Source organism: Gracilinanus agilis, chromosome 3 (assembly GCF_016433145.1).
Source record: "Gracilinanus agilis isolate LMUSP501 chromosome 3, AgileGrace, whole genome shotgun sequence".
Lineage (NCBI taxonomy): Eukaryota > Metazoa > Chordata > Mammalia > Didelphimorphia > Didelphidae > Gracilinanus > Gracilinanus agilis.
Window position 1 is genome coordinate 408,340,585 of NC_058132.1, and position 20,335 is coordinate 408,360,919.

A 20,335-nucleotide genomic window follows, 5' to 3' on the forward strand; every position below is an offset into this window, starting at 1 on the left:
ATAATAGGATAAAAAATAATAGTTCCTACCTTAAGTATGTATGTTTAACCAACAATCAAATGAATTAAGAGCATGTGCAAACTTTGAATAGTATAAAAAACTTTAAAAATGTAAGGCATTATATTTTATTAGAAATAACTTTAACAATATCATATATACACACACACACACAACTCTTTAACAATATCAAGGTATATCTTCCAAAATTTGTGTAACAAGAATATAAAGAAATCTACTGGTCACTTCAATAAATCCCCAAATGATAGTTATATATTCGTTATTGTTATCCTCAAAATAATCAAGCTTTTATTAAGTATTAATCAATAATGTAGGAATAAAATCATGTTATTTGCAATTTCAAAAGTATTTTTCCCCTCAAGGTGGTAATGATAAGATTTGTTTCTAACTTTCAGCAGATTGGAATAGAAGTAAAGGAAGCCAAAGCCACAGCAACTCATAACTTGGCTATTAAACAGGAGAATTGCTGAAAAACTATAAAGCAATGGATAGTTTATCATTTGGGGCCATAAGATGACAAGGAGTATATGCCTTAGCAGTTAACATAATGCTCTATCCTCAGAGCAGCATTGCATATTATTCTAAGAGGAAAGTAATTGTATTTTGGGTAACATTTCAAGCTTTTACTCAAAAGATTTAATTTAATCAAACACACTATTTAATTACAAAAAATAATTGGGTTTTTTTTTTAAACCCTTAACTTCTGTGTATTGACTTATAGGTGGAAGAGTGGTATAAGGGTAGGCAATGGGGGTCAAGTGACTTGCCCAGGGTCACACAGCTGGGAATTTGAACCTAGGATCTCCCGTTTCTAGGCCTGGCTCTCAATCCACTGAGCTACCCAGCTGCCCCCAAAAAATAATTGTTTTTATACCACTCACCTCTAGCGGAGTCCAAGTGAGAAGCTGCAATCTTATCAGAGGATTGAATAACTTTGGCAAACAAAGACCAATATAAGCATCCTTATAAGAAGTGAAATATTTAGAACGCCACGCTTCAAACTGTGATTTAATACAATCAATCGAATAGAAGCTTTCAAGGACATCTTCAAAAATCTTAGTGGATTCTTTTGAGATACGATCTAGGAAAGAAACACCACCAGAGTTATTACTAAATATTTAAATATAATAAATAAGTAAACATATTTTGATTTTTTTACTGGGACCTTGAAAAAAACTATCAAGAATAAGACATTTTACATTCACAAATAAAAAAAAATGCATTTCTGAGAGACAGTATATTATAGTGGGAAAGACTCTTGGATCCATCATTAAAAATCTGAGTTCTAATCTCACTTCCCACACTTACTATCTGTGTGCCTCTCTGTGTTAGTTTCTTATTCCTATTCCTAGTAAAATTAGGATACTTCTAAGTACCTGTCTCATAGTGTTATTGGCAAAATCATGTGATACTGTATACAAAGTGGTTTATAAACTAAGTCAATCTTAGCCATATTTTAAGCATTAGTATCTATATTCTTAGAATTGATTTAAATAAAATTTCAAGAAAAGTCTACTATATGCAAAGCACTGGGCTAATAATAAGCACAAGGATCACAGAGTCAGAAAAAGCATTCTTTGAAAATTAGAGGGAGAAAATACTTCCCTTAGGGCTAATGAAAAAAGTTTACATAAAATGTGCCATGTTAGCTTTCTGAACAACTAAAATAGGAAGAAAATGAATTCTCTGCAAGAAGGGAAGAGTCATGTCTTCCTCTAAAATTCTTTGTTATCTTCAGTGCAATAATTTTCCTGATGCTCTTATCTTTCTTCTTTCTTTAAAGGTGGTGGTGTAGTTGGGTTAACTTACCTTTATTCACCTTACCTTGCACCTGAACCTCTCAAAAGCCCTCAAATAAGTATAGCCAATTAAACAAATTCAAGCAGTGTCCATTTTGCACCTATAACTCATCACCTCTCTGATCATGTCTTCTGGAGTCCCAACTGGACATTACATTATTCAGAGTTCTTAAGAATTTCAGTTTCATTCTTTATATCATAACTATTATATAAATTTTTCTTCAGGATCTACTAATTTTTCTGTATATCAGTTCATACAGTCTTCTCAAGTTTCTCTAAATTTCTCCTTCATAACATTTCTTGGGACAAATAACATTATTCTTACATTTGTATTCTAATTTTTTTTCAGTCCTTCCAATTACTGATTGGCAACCCATTTCTAGTTCTTTACTAGAACAAAAAGTGCAGCATTGAATATTTTTTAACATATGACCCTTTCCTTATTTCTTTGATCTCTCTGAGGCATAAGCTTCATAGTAAAAGTATCTATGAGTTTAAAAATATGCACACTTTAATGACTTTCTGGCTTCCCTCCATTCCTGGCAGAGGAATGGTGAGGTACTAATGTTTTGAAATAATACATATATCAGATTTGGTGAAGTTTATGTTGGTAAACTTTGATAAACTGTTAGTTCCTTCTTTTTTTTTCTTCTTATAATGGATGACTAGGAATGTGAGAGGAAAAAGATTTAACAAGTGATATAAATAATATAAAAATAGATTTTTTTTTAAAAAATGAAAATTTGGAGAGGTAGGCTAGAAATGACTGGAAGGACTTAGATGTTAGGTGGGAAAGTATATTTTTTTTAAGAAATCACTGAAGGCTTTTAGAGGTAGAAGTGACACAGATCTATACATTAGAAAAATTATTTTGAAACTGTTAAGGAACAGATTATGATGAGAAACTAGAAGCAAGGAGATCAGTCCAGGAAAGAGATGATAAATACCTAAACTAAAGTGAAGAAGGAAAATTGAATAGATGAGGCAATGAACTGCATATGGTTAGAGGATGAGGATGAAGGAAAAAGATTACTCCAAATTTTGTCCCTCAGAAGATGATAGTGCTACCATCTAAATGTTGGGAGGCAAGGGAAGTCTGAAAAAGGATAATAAACCAACAACCCAAAAGGGACAGTCAGACAAGTAGAAAGAGAACCAGGAAACCAAAGTAAGTAGAAATGAGAAAGAAGGAGTCATCAATAATGTTGAGTGTAGAGAGGTCTAGGAAGATGAAGGAAAAAGTCTATCAAGGAAAATGAATAGGTATTGAGACCATAAGGATATTTAAGTCTAACACTATTCTTTCAATTACTTAAAAAAAGATATAGAATGATAGGCTGAGAGATAGTTAGGATTAATATTTGTAACAAACCAAGTGGCCAAAAAGGAAAGAAAGGGATAGGGATTAGATCAATGATTTCATTAGCCTAAGGTTACTCCCAGTGAGTAAACTCCATCTACCAGTATAGATAAGTACCTTCTGTGAAGCCTTCAGTCTTAAGAGAGCTGCTTGGATGTAAATTAACCTGCACAGGGCTACCCATTCAGGAGGAGGCAGAAGCTGGACTTGAACCCAGGTCCTTCTTGGCTTTGAGGCCAACGAGAAAAATTCCAAACCCAGTATTTAAATACACAAATATCTAACCTCTTTCCAGAGTGAAATTAGTAATATCTGTTGATGTTTCCTCATCATCACTGGAAAGACCTTCGAGGTGATCTGCCATTTTGCCGGTTTGCTCCCTGGCTTGTCTGCGGCGAGTCCTAAACATAAACAGTATCAAGTTCCCCCCAAACAGATAAAACAAATACCTCCTTCTCACATACAATAAACCCAAGGATGTGAAAGCTTTACCTCCTGGCCTCCCGTTCTGCAATCCGACGCTTTGCATGTTCCTGATACAAGGCTCGGTCTCGGCCAAAAGAATCAAGATTTGGTGCCATCAGAGCTTTATCTGCAAGACATCAATGACTCAAATTAAAAGCCTCCTATCAACAATACTGGGGAAAGAGTTTGCAAAGAACAAACTAGTATGACAGACTGCTTGCTAATCTCAATACGGTGTGATTGGTTCCAATTAACAAACCTGAATATTTCTGTGTTTCTGGGGAAAGGGGTACGAGGAAGCAGTAGAACCAACTGAATTCCCTTTTAGAAGAGACAAAAACTCTAGGCATATACAACACTTTTTCTCTCTCTTTTTTTTTAAGATCTTAAGCACTAAAAACGATACATGCTATTATGAACACAAAAAATTTTTTAAATCCAAATTGTCTGAGAAAAGAAAGCGTTTTCCTTCTTTAAGCAAGACTTTGAATGTTGTGTACTTCTTAACATGAAAAACAGTAAAGAAAGACAGGGAAGGACACAGGAGGAAAACAGGGTTGTGGTTTAACTACTATTTAAATTGGCCTACAGAAAAAAAATTAGATCCTAATTACAACTATTTTTTGGAACCATGAAGAAAATAAGCAATATTCAATCCTGAAGTTCAGAACTTGAATAATTCCAACTTCACCATCCCAAAACATTAGTCCTTTCCTCTTAGAGTTTCTCACACCTATAGTCAAATTTCTAAGTCATAAGTCTTTGAAAGGAAATGGCACAGCAGTGGAAAGGAAATAAAGGAGGAGATTAATGGGGAAAAAGAAATAACAACACATGCATAAAAAGGTACCAGATAAAACGTGTGGAGATATCTCCTCCTTTTACCCCCTTCCATTTTCTGGGCTTGTCCAAAACCAGGGCAATCAATGGGGGAGGGGGGGAAGAATATAAAAACATGGCAAGAAATAGCTCACTCTCAAAATTTTCTAACATACTAAACTAACACATTATTGAAGAAGGTAAAAGTAAAAAAAAATACTTTTTTTTAAGACCCTAAGATAAATTTGCAGGGTTTTTTAGACTACCTCTATCATAATTTGGCTCTGACAAGTTCCTGGGGCAAATCACTTAATCTCCCCCATGCTCCAGGCAATTCTCTAATACTAAGTTAAAAAGAAAGTGCTGACCTGAACTGGTAAAGGAAGTTTCCTATGTTGATGCGATAATAGATCTAATCCCTATTCTTACCCACTAGGATTAATAATAAAAGTCATTTAATCATGAATGCCCCCAATTGTAGCTCAACTAGCTCCGTAAATTTTCCAAATGTACAGAATTAAGAAACTCCCTGGCACCCAATCCATCATTCTTCTTAAAAACAAACTTCAATAAACAAATGATTTAAAGTATCGATACTCCCCTACAGTATTTTAAGTATTGTCACATGTATAGGTTTTATAAAAATACTAAGTTTGTGGGAAAATACCTGGGAGAAGAGCTGAAATCAAGAGATTCTTTTGTCTCTATCCCTATCCCTCAGTTTGTTTTGAGGTAGAAGGGATTATACAAAAGCATGAATTAATTGATGCAGGCAATCTATATGAAAAGTTCTCAGAATCTTTTAAATGGCTGATACTACTGCTTTGGGAGGTATTATGAGATTTTCATGAGCTCTAATGTAATTTTTCCTCAAAGATTCTGATAGTCAATGCTGACTCCTTAACTCATTTTTTATTTTGATTTTTTTGAACTTCCAGTGTAATATACCATCCCCCACAAACTATGGTTAACACTTAAGTAGTGTGAATACATTTTGATGAGCAAATTACTAGCATTAATGGAAAGTGCTTAGAGAATCTAAAATGTACAATTCATGTTAATCACTTTATTAAAAAAGAAAATTTCTCCCATGAACGAGTTACTAATTACTGAATGACAAAAAGTCCAACTTTAGAAATCTAGCTCAGTAGAGAGCAAAACATTTAAAGTGAGATGCAGAAGTCAAAATCTGTAAAACACTAGAACAATGACATAGCAAAATAGAAGCTCAAAAGCCATCTGTGGCTCTTAGCTCAGGCTAGTTTAGCTCTGGAAGTCCCTGCTGTTACCATTTATTTTCTCTACCTCTCCATGCCTATTTATTTTATTAAATAGTTTTTAAATTCAGAGAATGTCACCATGACTATTTGTCATGTGGTATCAGAGAAGACAGACAAAAAAAATGGCAACAGAAACTACATTTTCACACCAGCAAAAATTCTGATCATGTAAAAACATATTAGAATGCATGGGCAAAAAGAAAAGGGTCTCAGAAGTTTAAGATTAAGAAACCTATATTTATCTGGTAAGAAATGGATGAGTCTCAGCTTAGACTACTTAAACAGAGGTTAACAATTATGCTTCCCTTCAAAATAGCAAAATGTTAAAAAAAAAATTTAAACTACTCGGACTGAAGGAAAAATATTGCTGGTATTCTTTAGATGACTAAGACCAATATCAGGGTAGGAAAAAATGAATATGCAAATAATTTCACTACATTTTCAAATCACTTTTACTAAGTGAAAAATACTTCAGAGAAACCAAAATTCATTAATATTCTATCCTACAATTTCAAGCATCACATAGAATTCAGCATGCTAAAAGTTAACATAGTGGGAGAAGGAACATTGGAGAGTGGGGGAGATTATGGAGAAATGCTTTACCCAAGGTGTATTTAAATTTAAAAAGCTGTAGTTTTTGACATTTGATTTATACTGTAACAATTTTAACAGAATAAAATTAGTTTAAATTTTTTTTCTATCAAGCACTTTAAATCTTTAAATTTCTTTTGTGTGATCAATGTAACAGTATTAGTTTCACTATATGTTGGGTGAAAAAAGATGCCTTCAAGTTAAAGCATTATGAATGAAGTATTTACTAAACTCTAAAGAAGAAAAGAGGAAATGTGACTAGAGAAGACAGAAGTTGCAAGATAAAAGATAATAGTGAAAATCTCAGCGTTCTTGTGTGATGCAGAATTTTTTTTAAATTTCAGTTCTATGTTATTTTTAGATATACCTGTCACAAGAGCAAGGAAATTTGTTTTTAAAAAGTACTCTGAGATATCTACTTTTCAAATAAGCTGCACTAAGTAAACAAGGTTGTTTAATGAATAATAAAAACCTTCAAGATGGACTGACTTGAATGGCTTGAAAACTCCGAAGATTCATCTTTAATATCATCTTGTCGTCTTTGGACAAGGCGGGAAGCTCGCTGTTTGTACAGCTGATGCATTGCTGATTCAAGTTCGTTAATCAGTGGCACCTGCAAAAATACAACACACTACGTAACATCAAATTCTAGCTGCTAAAGTATTCGGGGGTTCCATACTAATCCAAGAATTCTGAAAAAGGTATCCTAACTATGGTCAGAATAAAAAATTTAATTTTAAAAAATTTAATTGTATTTCTATAGTTCACACATAAATTCTGTTCACAATTCCAAAAGTCTCCTTGCATATCTGTGTTCCAATAAAGTTTGCCTACCGGATTTTTTTAGAATAGCTTAGTTGAGTTTTGTTTTTTAAAGTGCATCATTAATTTCTCAGCAGTAAGTCTGATTCTCAAAAATACAAAGAAGCCAACTATATAATTATCACTGGGCAGTGCTAAGAAAATGTACAATATTGTATATCACCTATGTTTCTTATACTAATCCAAAAAGCAATTCAATCCATAATTTAAGATAACCCTAAAACTTACAGACACTAAATAACTCAAGTGATTTATTGAACTTTTGTGCAAATTTGTCAACAAAAACGGCAATATTACTTCAATAGGTTTCACTAACCTCTTTGTTAGCAACCAGGATTTCCTGTTATGAGGTACTAATGTCTTAAAAGAATAGTCAGGAAGTTCCACCTCTTGCCACTAAAGAATTAATTTCCTTTATTTTATTATAAGACAAGTGAGTTTTCACATCAATTAGTTTAAGAAATCAATGAATTCCGCTTCTAGTTTACTAAAATATTTGTAGTTAATTATGTCACTTGTTCTCAGCACAAAGGCTTTTATAAAAAGCACATTAATACTAAGGCTAATTCAATGAAGTATGAACTCTATTTCTTCATAATTCTATTATTTCAAATAAAAATGTTATGAAGGTTCCATAAAAAGCTAACCACTACACTTAAGTAAGCCAGAACTTATGGTTTCTTATAGTACAAATGGAAAGTACTTAAGAATTTTGTTTTGTTTTGTTTTGTTTTAACAATGGGCCCAAGCATTAAATCAGCTTGGTGAATGGAATGAACTAGAAATGGATAATATAAAAAAAGAAGACAAAGGAAAAAAAGCAGGTAACAAAGAACATCACAGTTGAACAAGTTTTTTTTCACTTCTGCATGATTCCATTGCAAAACAATTCTAATTTAAAAAAAAAAAAACTTAAAAAAGCAAATGTTCACTGAAAGGTGAAATGATGTAGTCATTTTATTCTTGAATAAGTCCTATAAAGGAGGAACGATGTCCCCAAATTTTCACTTAATGTTGTTAGAATTAAACCCAACAACTAGGGTCCTATTATGAGCCAGTTTTTGAGCAGGTAAAACAGCCTACTCCCTTAAAAATTTTATGTACATTTCACAACAAAAAAAGAAAAAAAGATTAATCATGGCTAAACTCACAGGAAATACCCTACACAAAGGACCAAAGCCAAATCATATTTTTTAAAGAATTATAAAATTCATTTTTCCCTCCTGAATAACTAGTAACACTTTTTTCTCTAGTGGGATTAACATAAGTTTATGTTTTCCAAGTTTTGGGTCATTTCTGACCATGTAATTTTCTAATTTTGGGCTTTTAACAAAATCCACAAAAAATTCTACCCAACATAAGAATCGGTACAACTTGAAGCTTAAATGTAACTAGATTTACTTTAATGGTTTCCACCAAGGCAATTCCCACCCCTCACCCACCTCAAAAAACAAAAAACATGACTGAATATTATTTTAGTAGTATGTCTTTTTACTAAGCTGGAAGCCAGGATGATGGCTAGAGGGAGAAGGAAAAACAAGACACTGGGAAATTAGAATTAGAACAATAGCTAGAGATTCTGACTTTGTTTAAAATCTATAAGCATTAGAAAACGTTTATGTCGTTATACATTTCATCTTTAAGAGCACGACTTAGAGAAATGATCAAATTTGTAGTCTTGCACTGAAGCAATGTCCTTGCAGTGTCATCAGTGATCTGAATCTTCAAGATTATATTCCAACTCTGTTCCAAAATAGTTCCAAGACAGATGACTCATGACAATATTAATTCTGTAGCATTTTCATAATGAACTTGTATATATGCAATTATTCAAAACTAGATAGAATATTCATTGGTAAAAAATAAACTACCTATATGAAATCAACTAAAATCAAATGCTATATTAGTTTGATATATATGACACCAGATGAATGTAAATTCCATTCATTTAATGTTTTTATGTGTGGTCTATGGCAAGTACAATATGAAGTATAAAGAAAAATTTCCACAAAATATAGAAACAGATTATGCAAGGAAGGATGTGTTTATCTATGTCTATCTTTTACCTTTCCTTTTCTGTAATTGGCACAACTCACTGAGCACTTAGTGCAAATATATGAAAGGTTATAAGGGGAGAAAAGAACTAAAAGAAGAACTAAAAGAAGCTTAAAACTGCCAGAAATTATATTCTTTTGAAAAGTTACCATTTAGTAGTAGTTTATTAAATTCACATTTATTAGCCTTAAGTAAGAAAGTGTTGAGAAAACAAGTGGTCTTAATACCTAGTAATAAATAGCACTTGTTCATGTAATGGAAAACACTATTATCCGTTGAACTAGATGTCCAACTAATAAGGATATCATATAATCTAAGCTTAAAGTTAATTTTCTTTCAGTTGCTCATGTTATGTGTAAATATGTAATTCTGTGTTGCAAGACCCAATCCAAAAATCTTTTTACTTATTTTCAATGAAAAATAAAAGATGATAAGAACCAGTAACCTTTAGGTCACAGAAGGCTGGTCCACATAATGATTTCCAGGTTCAGATCAGCTCGGTTGGTAGGAAAAACATCATTTTGCTTTCTGACGGTTAATGTCCAAAATCCAGCCTTCCTAGGTATGTGGTCACATTTGTGCATACATCATTCCTTTATGTATTGCCCCCACGCACTAGAATGCCATAGTAAAGGACCATGTGTCCTAGATATTAAGTGTGACCAGTTGATCTAGAAATTTAGTTGCAAGGAGAGGTATGTAACAAAGCCCCAAAATTGAATCAACACATCACTACTGTTAGGATAAGTCATGGATCAGGCATGATCATGGCCCACCTGGGCTCATCGAGGAAGCCAAATTCAACCTGACAACTGTTACTAATCCCTAAATTGAGATATTAAGATAATATCTAAATAGCAGGGACATCAAATAGTGTTAAATGTTTTGCCAAGCCACGTGTTTTTCCAATATAGCAGATCATACACTGATTTACATAGACAATGACAAAAGGAAAAGCTTTCTCTCAAACTCTTTATAAAGAAGGATATTTTATATAATTTTCTGGCAAGCACTTATTCCAAGGGGAAAAAGGGATAAAGAAGGAGTTGGGGATAAGAGGACCATATTTTTTAAGGCTAAGAATGAAAGGTCCATAAAATACTGTATGGTGCTTATCAACTAATGTATGAAGCAATTTCACAATCCCATTATCTCAGAGAAGAAATGATTGGTTATATCATCAATTTCTAATTTGGAAAAAAAACAAAGTTAAAAGACAAGTGTAAAGAAAAGCGATTCTGAGGAAATTATTAGAAATGTAACCAATGAGCAACAAAACAAAATGCTAAAATTGTGTTCAAAAATCTATTTTCCTAAAAGCAAACATTTAGAATAAAATGACAACTTAAAAAGAATGGTAGTTCAAAAAGAATGCTTCTTGAAATGGATGATGCTGTAGTTTAAAGATGAATACTAATGGAAGCAAAGATAACCAAATCTATACTAGGAAATAAAAACAGCAATTAGGTCATTTTGTACGTATTTGGAATTATGTATAGAATTATAATAAGCAAAGCTTAAATCTCATCTTAGAAAAAATCTCATCACATCAATACCTGACTTCTAATACTTTAGGGGCAAGCCAATCAGTATTCTGCTCTATGGTTAAATTAAAACCTTCTGTCTAAAAGTGCTTCAAATTCTATGTAGGAATGGCACTACATTAAATGTAGTACTATTAAAGCTATTAACAAAATCATGAAAATGAAGCTGCATAACTTTTCATGGTTTCTAAAACCAAATTAAACAGTAACAAATTCTTAAAAAACAGAAAGGTGCTAAATAAAACCTATATTTCCCTACTTTTGATTTATTGAAAGAGATTAATATCTTTGCATTCTTACCTTTTCACTGAAACACTCAAGCAAGTCTTGGACATACCCTCGCATTTCTTGCAAAAATTTATACCGTTCACCAATACCCCCAGAAGACCCTTCCAATCTTTCAATAGCCCTGGTAGAATCCGCTCGGCTTTGCAGATGTTTCTCATGTTGCTGTCGATTTGCTTTGTGTAATTCTTTCATGGAGTCTAACCTTAGGAATAAAAAAAAAGGATAAATATAGCAAATTTATATCCAAAGTCTTAAGTTGTCAGGACACTTGCAATATTATATTATAATGCAGTTAGTTCCAATGTTAAAGAGTATGAAAAAATTTTAAATGCACTTTTCATCTGCACTGCTTTTTTCTTTTCAAACAGCAGTTTAGGGACTTTTCAAAGATATTTGGCAGGCTAACCAAATTTTCACTCTTTGTTTTTGCTTTCCCCCCCAAATCTTGACTACACTTTTTCAGTGTCCAGAAGGTAGAAAATCAGATCTGTCTTCAATAAGATCATGATGACATTTTTATAAATTTTCCAGGCATCCACAGAAGTAATCCAAGGAGGTAGCAAAACAGAGTATGATGTCATCTTCCGTTTAGTTTTTGAAGATGGGCCAGTGGCTCTTCATCGATGATATTCTGCATCTGCTACCCCAGACTAAATGTTGCCTGAGGGAACAGAAAGCTAGAAGACAGGTCTTTAAGAAGCTGATCTGCCCTACCTGTCTTTAAGCTGTTTCTTTACCAAATCAATAGTAACAGGAGTCATCTCATTAGTGGGAGTTTTGAAAGGGACTGTATTATCTGTTTTTTGAGATTTGGCTTCTGATGATCCATAGGCTGTGTAAGTGTAAGGAATGCCATACGATGAACCATAAGGCATTGTCTGGTAAGTATTCTGGTAGTACATGTTCACTTCGGCAGGCTGACTTGCTTGAACCTATAAAAGAAGGCATGTGATACATGAAATACTAAAAACATAACTTTAAATATATACTTAAGAGTAAAATACAATTCCAACAGAAAATGCCCCCAATTTCTATTTAGTAGATATTAAAATTTTTAATTTAGTCTAAATTTAATGCTGCACATATTTCCAAAAAAAAAACATATCAGGGATAGGACAGGGAGATTACAAAGATTTTTTTCCATCATAACATCTTCAACTGATGCCTAAAAATTGATAGAATTATTATTATACAATGCTAAAGGTGTAAAAGACCTCAGAGATTATCTAGTCCAACTCCATAGTTTAAAAGGACGAAACTTAGGCTCAGAGAAGTGAAATTATTTACTCAACGTCACACAATTAATTATGATAACCAGGACTTGAACTCAGGTTTTCTCACTACAACCCCTGTGCTCTTTTCACTAGTTTCTTCTTAGCATTCCAATTAAGGACTTGTAAAATTGTGAAGTCAAAAAAAAATTTACTCAAAACTAAGAAAATTTCTATCCATCTGGTTCCAAAATATTTATTCTACTCTCCTTAGTAGAAGGCAGTATCATGCAGGCATTGGACTGGAGCCAGGAAAAATCTGGATTTAAAGCATTTTACCACTGGTGATTGTGGGTGAGTCACTTAATATCTAAACTTCAGTTTCCTCATGTATAAAATAAGGATACTATTTGTATCCAGTGGTAGTATTTATAACTAACCTACCTTAAAGGATTGCTACAAGTATCCACTTTGCAAACCTTGAAATCACATATAAATGTCAGCTATTAATCACAAAATGGGAGAGGTGCCAGTAACCATTTAGTTAGCCCATGATCCTTACTATTAACCCAAGTGACAAGTGAGTCATCCAGTTCCTGCTTGAAGACCTCCAATGAAGGGAAAACCTTAACTTCCTGAGGCAGACCATTCAACTTTTGGACAACTTTTCCTTTTGTGTCTTTGTAACATTTACCCATCATTCCGGAGTTTGTCTTCAGAGACCAAACAAAAGAAGTGTAATCATACCTTCCAAATAAAGACCCCTAAAAGACCTAACAACAGCAATCATATTCTTCCTAATTCTCTTCTTCTACAAGTCTTCGTCTATCTCCAGTTCCTTCATTCTATTCTCATGTAACATGAACTCAAGTCCTTCATTATCCTGGGTGCCCTCTTCTGGACTCTCCCCAGTTTATCAGTGTCATTCTTAAACCATTATGCAACTACATAAAAACACTGTATCATATGTAATCTGTCTAGGCCAAAGAACAGAGGTGCTATTTGCTACCTTTTATTCTAGAAGTATGTAAAGATTCCATTCCATTCCATTTTTTAAAAAGCAATAGTTTTGCTGACTAGGATTTACAGTCCACCAAAACCCTTATTTTCTGACAAACTCCTTCTTAACTATTACTCTCCAATCCAGAACTTGAAGTTTATTTGTTTTTACCCTGAGATTCTCTGCCAAGCTGTTACTGAATTATTAATCATCATGTGAGTCTAGACATTCAATTTGTTCTGAATCCATCTAACTTTATTACTTCATCTAGTCCATATATCCTTCTATCATTTCTAATTTACCTATTTATTAATCTTGTATGTATATACACACTTTCTCAAGTTAAACTCACTGGATTAAAATTGGCAAACTTTGTTCTCTTGTCCTTTAATAAAAATCAGGACACTTGTTCTTCTCTACCCCTGCAGTACCTCTTGGCACCCACACCTGCCATTTCCTCCAGTACAAAATGATGTGGTTTCTGTGTGCCAGGTGACCTGAATTTATCAAGGATAGCCAGGTTCTCTCTTACTATCTCCTTTACTTATTTCGAGTATCAAATTCCTGTTCCTCATTTTTACTGTTATTTCCAGTGTTACTCCTTTACTGAAAAAACAAACAAAATGAAAATGAACATCTCTGCCTACTCTCTGTTGTCAGTCATCCCAGTTTATCCCAAAGGCCTTATTTCTTTTCAGATACTCTTTTTTTCCTCCCAAATAAGGACAGGAAAACCCTCTTGCTTCTTTGGCCAACTACCCTGCTGGCACTGTTATCAGAGGGTTGTGCCAGACTCTTACATTCACTCTCTGTTACTTTCCCCTGCTTCCATCTTCTATACCGATCTTTTAAAATCTATGTTGCTTAGTGAGTTCCCTGTGCATCAACATCACTATCTTCAGACAAGGCCTGTTTTTCCTCCTCACTGAAGTTATTTACCTTTATGTCTTCAAAATTTCTTTCTCGAGTTTCTTATTACTCATGGGTTAATACTTTTGTTAAATTTTAGTCCATAGGATCTTGCCTATCTTTCCTTTGAAATCTTTCCCCATAATCCAAGGAGTCTGCCAGATTCTGCCTGGTTTCTCCCTCCTCTATCACAAACTTTAGGACAAACTGGCCTCCCAGAGGTTTCCATCATTTCCATCTCAACAACCAGTTTCAGTGAGAAACAGATCCAGCCTAGAATTTTCCCACTTTGATCTTTTGATGGATGAATTTATCCCTAAGACAATTCAAGAAGTCTAGAAGGTATTAGCTGCTCTGCTTTTGTCAGAACCCAGGTGATGTCTGGATGAAGTCTATTATTCCTATATCAAGTTGCTGTGCCAGACTTGTAATTTGTGTCCCTATCTCCTCATCTATTCCCTCTTTCTGCCCAAGTGGTCGGAATTATATTCTAATGACAAAATTTTTCTCTCCATTGATCTTCACCCAGGTAACATGTTCAGTGGAAATAGCATTGGCACTGGAGTCAGAGGAACTGCATTCAAGTCCTGCCTCAGATACTGTGTGATATTGGGCAAATCACTTAATTTTCCTGGGTCTCAGTTCTTCATCTGTCAAATGAGTGTGTTGGACTAGATGTCTCTGGGGTCCCTTCAGCTCTAGATCTAGGATTCTAATATTTCACTGTAAATTCTCCACCATGCTTCCTCTCTCTGTGATTCCTGATTTCCTCATAAGCACACCATCTTAACACACCAAACCCTCCTCCTCTCTTCCCCGTTTTACCTATCCTTGTTCTTCTGAATAAAGTATAATCATTCGGATGCACATTATAGTCACAGGTTTCATCTCACCAAGTCTCAGTGATGCCTACCAGGTAAATTCACCTTTTGTTAGGACCTTTTGTTCCTCTTGCTTGTTGCCTACTCTGTGGGCATTTGAATAGCCATTTCAAGCTGTGAGGTTTTAGTACTGGCTCTTTTCCTAGATTTTTGTCTCCTGTGAACTTCTGAGTGTCGGACTACTATTCTTCTGCTTCATTGTAGCTACTCTCTATGGTGTCTAGCTTGGTGGATTATACATAGGCAGTTTTCTCCCTCATCTCTGCTTTTTAAAGTCCTTTTGATTAGATCTGTAAGACAGCCAGCAAATACATTCTTACCAGTCTTTGTTAGGTATATTCCATCCCAGTATTTTAAGGTGTGGTCCAGAAATCCAATGTTCATCCTCAGACATCATCATTTTAGCCAGCTATTCGTTTTTAAAATCAATTTTTTCACTTCCATATCCCTTGCGTTCAGTGGAATAGACAACCTTGGCCCCTTGCCCATGATTTCATAAACTGGTAATATTTTTTGGTTTCCTATTGGCAATATAATTTGTACCCATTTGAATCACCCAAAGTGTGAAGGAATCATCTGTTTCGATGAATCTTGGGAGGTTGTTATGTCTCAGAAACATGCCTCAGAAAGACATGAGATCTTATTGTTTTAAGGTCCCCTGAACAAGGAATCCCTAATCACCACTACTTCTACTCTTTACTTCTTCCTCTGACCTTCACTTGATCATCTCTCTCTGATGGCTTCTGTGACTCTTTCATTCTTTGGAGGGCAGATAGCTGCTTTCTCCTCAGACCATATAACTCCCTCCTCTATAGAAAGAACTTGGTATCTTGTTTTTAGGACTAAATATATAGCTATCCTTTTCTTTTCCTCCTCCTTCTGTATAATACTCATCTATTCTCTAACCTACTGACAACAGTCAAGAATTTCTCCTCCCAATCAGAGCCCGGCCTCAACTTTCTTTAAGAACACTTCATTGTCTCTAACACCTGGAGTGTGGGGAGGCATTACTTGAGTCCCTTCACTTTCTCTTCCAGGAGGGCAGTCTATCCTTGGGACCTGGAGTAGGCAAGAGCCAATTCATATTGGCTTGCAAAAGTTGACCGTTAAAATTTCATAGTAAACCAATGCTAAAAAAACCACAGCTCAATTTATTATTATTGCCTAGGCTTAAGAAAATGGAGAAAATATTAATGCAAATTAAACTTAAAAGTATTTTGTGGGTACATCTCTGGCCCCCGCTCCAAAAGTTAGTCATTAAACATTTACCAGCATATCTCTGCCTGGAACATATACTTTATATCTTTTTTATACTATTGAAGTAAAAAATCTTTCACAACATATATTTTAAATGAAAGGAAGATGACTAAATTGCCTATGCAAATATAGTGCTTTTCAATTTACTAATGTCCTAGTGAGTAGGTAATATAAATATTTTTAGTCTCATTTTATAGATGTGAAAACCAAGGCTCTGAGACATTTAAATCACTTGCCCAATGTCACAGAGCAATTAAAATGTTAGAAATCAAATTCAGGTCTTTTATTCAAGTTATTTCCTCTGGACATCATTACCTTTAATCAACAATTTAGTACTGCCTTCTACTAGGTAGTTTACAGTTTTCTACAAGTATTAGACATCTTTTTCTTCTTTGAGTATGAGTTAGAATAGTGGTGAGCATTATCGCTAGCCAATAATTTTATCTGAGGAAACAGAAAATTTCTTTTTTTCTGGCTGGAAAAAGCAAAACACAATACAGCTCCTTCTAAAATTCCAATGTCTCTTTTTGGCCTCACATAATTTTACTAGAAACTCACTGAATGGTTGCCAGACTCAGAAAATGAAATAGAATTATTTGAATTTTAATGTCTTTTTTTTCAGAACATATTTATTAAAAGGCTTCCTCTCAAAATCTGAAAATATTTGACATAGCTAACAGGCCTCTACAATAAGACTGCTGATGTGCATTGAGAACATAAGAATTTTTAAAATAACTAATGATCTTGATTAGCTTTAAAAAATACATTAAGAAACACTTGTAAAAAATTAATTTTTAGGACTTGCCTGAGGTATGTTAATTCCTTTTCTTATCTGCTCCTGTTCCCATCGACTTAGTTCTTCATCCTGTTCCCCAGTTACTAAGGCTTCGTCATCACTCCCCTCAATACCTAAACAAATATTTCATTTTTTAAAAAGAGCAATATAAATTATCTCATGATAATGCTAATTTTACCTATCTTAAATTCATTCAACTTCTTAGTTAAGGTTTTCATCACATAGAACACACACAAATTGCCTACACTCTGTGGCCTAAAATGTAAGTATCCTTAGGTTTGCAAAGGCTAGGCCAGTATAACACAAATTTTGGTAGGCTCTATCTTGCTGGAAAGACTTCGAGGAAGATCCCACTTAAGAAAGTTTGCTTTTTAAGGATTAACCTTCCTAAGTAACAAAGAAGTTCCAGTATTTTATCACCAATAGGTAGGTTAGCTACTGGGTTATGCATTCTCTGGCTATGATGACCCATAAAAAAATACAAATGGCAGAAAACAGAACAGATCTGTCAGCAATTCTAAAGTGACTTATTCTTATCAACGTCAGTAGAACTATAATATTTGGATGTTAAAAACTTTGGAATCTAAAGAACCACAGGGGGATGTATTTGGATCAAAACAAATATTTGAAAAAGAAATCTATGCTGGCAGTGACAATTTTAGAAGCATTGTGGGATTAACTTTCAAGATGGTATTTTTTAAAGGAGACTTCAAAAACACCAAGAATTAATGATCCAGGTTTTTATTTTCTCTTATCTACAAAACTTGCAAGAAAATGGTATATATATATATATATATATATATATATATATATATATATATATATATATATATATATATATATATATACATACACACACACACACATTTGGTTTTACTTCATGAATTGAGAGGGGAACAAGAAGACTTTTGCATATTTTTGGTAGTAGATATCTTAATTATCTCACAAAACTATTTAAAAATATAGAAAATTACAAGTCTCCTCTTTTTTTCACTACTTCTTTATCAAAATTGTAGGGCTCCTTCAATGAGATCCATTCAAAAATCCACACAGGAAAAAACAAGTGAATTAAAAATGGTTTTTTTGGCCAGACCATTAAGTGTATGGACAGGCCCTCTAGATGGGCATTTGCCTAGACTAGAATTGAATAAAACAGCAGGATGAATGGCATTTCAAAAATTTTGCAATTTTTTACTACCTGTATTTGCCTATTGATACTGAATGGCTCCAAAGCAGACTCTTAAAGAATCAAAACTGTGGGTGGTGTATATATGGTAAAAGAAAAAAAATACTTGTTAAGTGGAAAACAAAATTAAATGAAAGATTAGAGAAAAAAAAGCATAGTAGGCAAAAAGTAAGTTTTAGAGTAACAGCAAAAATGATTATAGCATAAGACTGTTTAAAAGATAGTATTCAGAAAGTATATGATTAGGTAAGGAGGTAGGCAGTTCATGTGGTGGGAATGAAAGTTAACAGTCTGAGAATTGAACTACAACCCATCAAATAACTTTTTTAAAAACCACAAATACTTAAACGAAGCATTCTGGGGTATTGGGTATATGCTTTGGAAGATCTAGGACATGGATAAAAGTTGTATAGAATAAGAAGGTACTTGAATGTGGAACTATCCATGTGGACAAGACCAAAGATAGAACACACAATCCTTTTCAAAGTTCTCCCACATACATTTTAATATTGCTTTTTTTTAAGCCCTTATCTTCTTAGAATCGATATTAAGTATTGGTTCAAAGCAGAAAAGTGTATAAGAGGTAGGGAATTGGGGTTTAATGACTTGCCTAGGTCACACAGCTAAGGAAGCATCTGAGGCTAGATCTGAAGAAAAACAAAACAAAACTGGCTTTCAAGCCTAGCTCTCTATCCACTAAGCCATCTAGCTGCCCCTACTTTTCATATTTCAAAGAATTCCATTAAGACATTTTTGTCAGCAAGACAAAAATAGTATCCAAACTATGGTTGCTAAAAATGTGTGGCATTATAAGAAACATTTATTAGCATGTTAATAGGATTATACTCTATTAAGTATTAAGATGTTACCTATTTCCTCTGCAATTTTTTGCCTCTGTGACTTTTCTTTAACAGAGAAAACTATTCTACGTTTCTCATCATCGTCATCATCATCACTGGCATCATTTTCATCTTCTCGAACAAGGCGGCCTTTACCAGGTTCATGATCATGCGGTGTAAAATCACCAAGTTCACGGGCCATTTGGCGTTTTTTCCTAGCAGCATGGATAAAAGCAGCATCTGGGATTTCCCCTAGAAACAAATAATTGTTTTAAAATAATATAATTCAGTGGGAAAAGTCTTCCTTTTTACAAGTACAAATTTTGTACATTTTAAAGGGGTGCATAAAATAGGACAGAAATCATGATTTACTCTTAGAGATAAGAGGAGTCAGTTAATAAGCAGTTATCTAGCACCCATTATAAGCAGATCACTGTACAAGTTAGAACTAAGCTATACAGAAGCTACTGTCTCTTCAAGACAGCTTTGTGAGAACTACTTTCTAAAACTAGCTATATAATCTTTTTCTCTTGTTCACCAAGACCCAGTCCCCATTTATTCAATCCAGATCAAACTACTGAAGGATAGAATATAGGAAGAAGTTGGCAGGGTTTCAAAAACTTGCGATTATTTTTACTGCCTATTTAGTTTAGGTTTACCAGCATTATACTGCCCTTTGCAGATAATAAAAGCTGCATTTTAGAGCTGCAAATTCATTCAACTATTCTAGAAAGCAAATGGGAATTATGCTAAAAAAAAATCACTAAAATGCCCATACTCTCTGACAGAATTCCCAAATAGTATGCATATACATTAAGAAGTCAGACAGAAAAATATCCCTTATATAACAAAATATTCATAGGAGCACTTTTTTTGGTAGTGGCAGAGAACTAGGATAAATAGGTGCTCTACTGATTATAGAGAATGCCTAAACAAATTTGAGATACAAAAAAACCATAATAAAACATTAGTGTCATAAGAAATAATGAATATGAAGAATTCAAAGAAATACGACTTACAAAAAGCAAAGCAAATAAAACCAGAATAACAATATACACAATGTCTAACAACAATGAAATATATCAATCAACAAGCATTGACTAAGCACCTTTTACTTACTATATGCTGTAGTAGTTACTGAGGATACAGGGAGAAAAAAATTTCTGCAATTTTGTGGGGGAGGGGGAGAAAACACATACAGAAAAACAACACAAA

The 20,335-nt window shown here is 33.8% G+C and overlaps 1 protein-coding gene across 1 annotated transcript in view; it reads right to left on the bottom strand.

Annotated features, from left to right (window-relative positions):
* PAXBP1 (PAX3 and PAX7 binding protein 1) overlaps nt 1-20,335 on the bottom strand; it is a 39,103-nt gene that overhangs the window by 10,290 nt on the left and 8,478 nt on the right. The window contains exons 4-11 of the mRNA XM_044670208.1: nt 19,151-19,372; nt 17,105-17,208; nt 11,756-11,973; nt 11,054-11,243; nt 6,822-6,945; nt 3,670-3,769; nt 3,463-3,578; nt 900-1,099 (exon numbers count right to left, since the gene is read on the bottom strand). Coding sequence (XP_044526143.1) covers nt 900-1,099; nt 3,463-3,578; nt 3,670-3,769; nt 6,822-6,945; nt 11,054-11,243; nt 11,756-11,973; nt 17,105-17,208; nt 19,151-19,372 — 1,274 coding nt within the window. The remainder of the gene's footprint in view (nt 1-899; nt 1,100-3,462; nt 3,579-3,669; nt 3,770-6,821; nt 6,946-11,053; nt 11,244-11,755; nt 11,974-17,104; nt 17,209-19,150; nt 19,373-20,335) is intronic.